Raw genomic sequence first — 1,277 nt, 5'->3', positions numbered from 1 at the left:
CTGCCCGGGGCCCCGCTGGCACACGGGGATGCGGCACAGGGGAACCAGCCGCTGCCCCCGGCAAGCGTCGGAAGCGTAAACCCAAGAAAGTCGTCAACATCGACTGCAAGAAGCAGATCACAAGCTGCAAAGGGACGCACAGCGACGTGGTCCTCTTCTTCATCCACGGCGTGGGTGGCTCGCTGGACATCTGGAAGGAGCAGCTGGACTTCTTTACCAAGCTGGGCTATGAAGTGGTGGCTCCCGACCTGGCTGGCCACGGCTGCAGCTCGGCTCCCCAAATCGCCGCCGCGTACACCTTCTACGCGCTGGCGGAGGACATGAGGGCCATCTTCAAGCGCTACGCAAAGAAGAGGAATATCTTGATAGGACACTCGTACGGGTAAGGGACCAGGGGGTCCCAGGAGGGAAGGGGTGAATTCATCCCCCGCCACCGTCCTCTCCTGGGCAGCGAATGCCCAACAAATCCTGCACTTCGGGGGCCGAGAAGCAGAGGAGGGGTATGGGGTTTCCCATTCTGGGTTTAGCCCTCAGCTCTGACCTCCTACATCCTCTTGGTGTGCGTCCCAGGGTCCAGCTAATCCCAGAGCCCATCCTCCAGCAGGGAAGCTGGCACAGCACAGCCTATAAATAGAGTAAGCCCAAGAAAGTCAATTAGATGGAGACTAAGCAGTGCGGAGAGCAGGGCTGGGAGGAGAGGGAGCCGGGGACGGGCTCCGAGCTGGGTAGGATTAGATCAGGACAAGCCTGGTCCAGGCTGGCAGGCACCCAAGCGGGTCCCAGCACCCTGCTTTGCTCCGCACAGGAGTGAAACCCCGAGCTCAGCCCCTCTGCCCGGGCTCTGCAGGGCACCGGCCGTGGGGTTTGACTGGGGTTACCCTGCCCCAGAAAGGGGGAGCATGGGTCAAACGAGGGGGCGTAGCCTGGGGTCCGGCCACAGATCCTTGAGATCTGCCATGGGATGCAGCATCCTCCGGTGCCACAGGGTCAGAGCGCGGCCCCCGTGTCCGTCTCTCCCTGCAGGGTGTCCTTCTGCACCTTCCTCGCCCACGAGTACCCAGACCTGGTCCATAAGGTGATCATGATCAACGGAGGGGGCCCAACGGCGCTGGAACCCAGCCTCTGCTCCATCTTCAACATGCCCACCTGCGTGCTGCACTGCCTGTCCCCGTGCCTGGCCTGGAGCTTCCTCAAGTGAGTGGCCGTCCCGGCACCGCGGTGCTGGGGAGGGTTGTCCCCAGCCAACCTGGCTTCCAGCCACCACGGGCCGGGGCACC

General features: G+C 63.1%; 1 protein-coding gene across 1 annotated transcript in view; it reads left to right on the top strand.

The window, feature by feature from the left end:
- Nucleotides 1–8: 8 nt before the first annotated feature.
- The window catches only part of ABHD8 (abhydrolase domain containing 8), a gene marked incomplete at its 5' end in the record, with an annotated part of 1,937 nt that continues 668 nt past the window's right edge, over nucleotides 9–1,277 (top strand). Inside the window, 3 exons of the mRNA XM_009327186.1 lie at nucleotides 9–382; nucleotides 1,024–1,194; nucleotides 1,242–1,266. Coding sequence (XP_009325461.1) covers nucleotides 9–382; nucleotides 1,024–1,194; nucleotides 1,242–1,266 — 570 coding nt within the window. The remainder of the gene's footprint in view (nucleotides 383–1,023; nucleotides 1,195–1,241; nucleotides 1,267–1,277) is intronic.

This window comes from Pygoscelis adeliae, unplaced genomic scaffold (assembly GCF_000699105.1).
Source record: "Pygoscelis adeliae isolate BGI_AS28 unplaced genomic scaffold, ASM69910v1 Scaffold1221, whole genome shotgun sequence".
Taxonomy (NCBI): Eukaryota; Metazoa; Chordata; class Aves; order Sphenisciformes; family Spheniscidae; genus Pygoscelis; species Pygoscelis adeliae.
The sequence above is the reverse complement of the archived record's forward strand: the minus strand, read 5'-3'. Positions and strand labels throughout refer to the sequence as shown.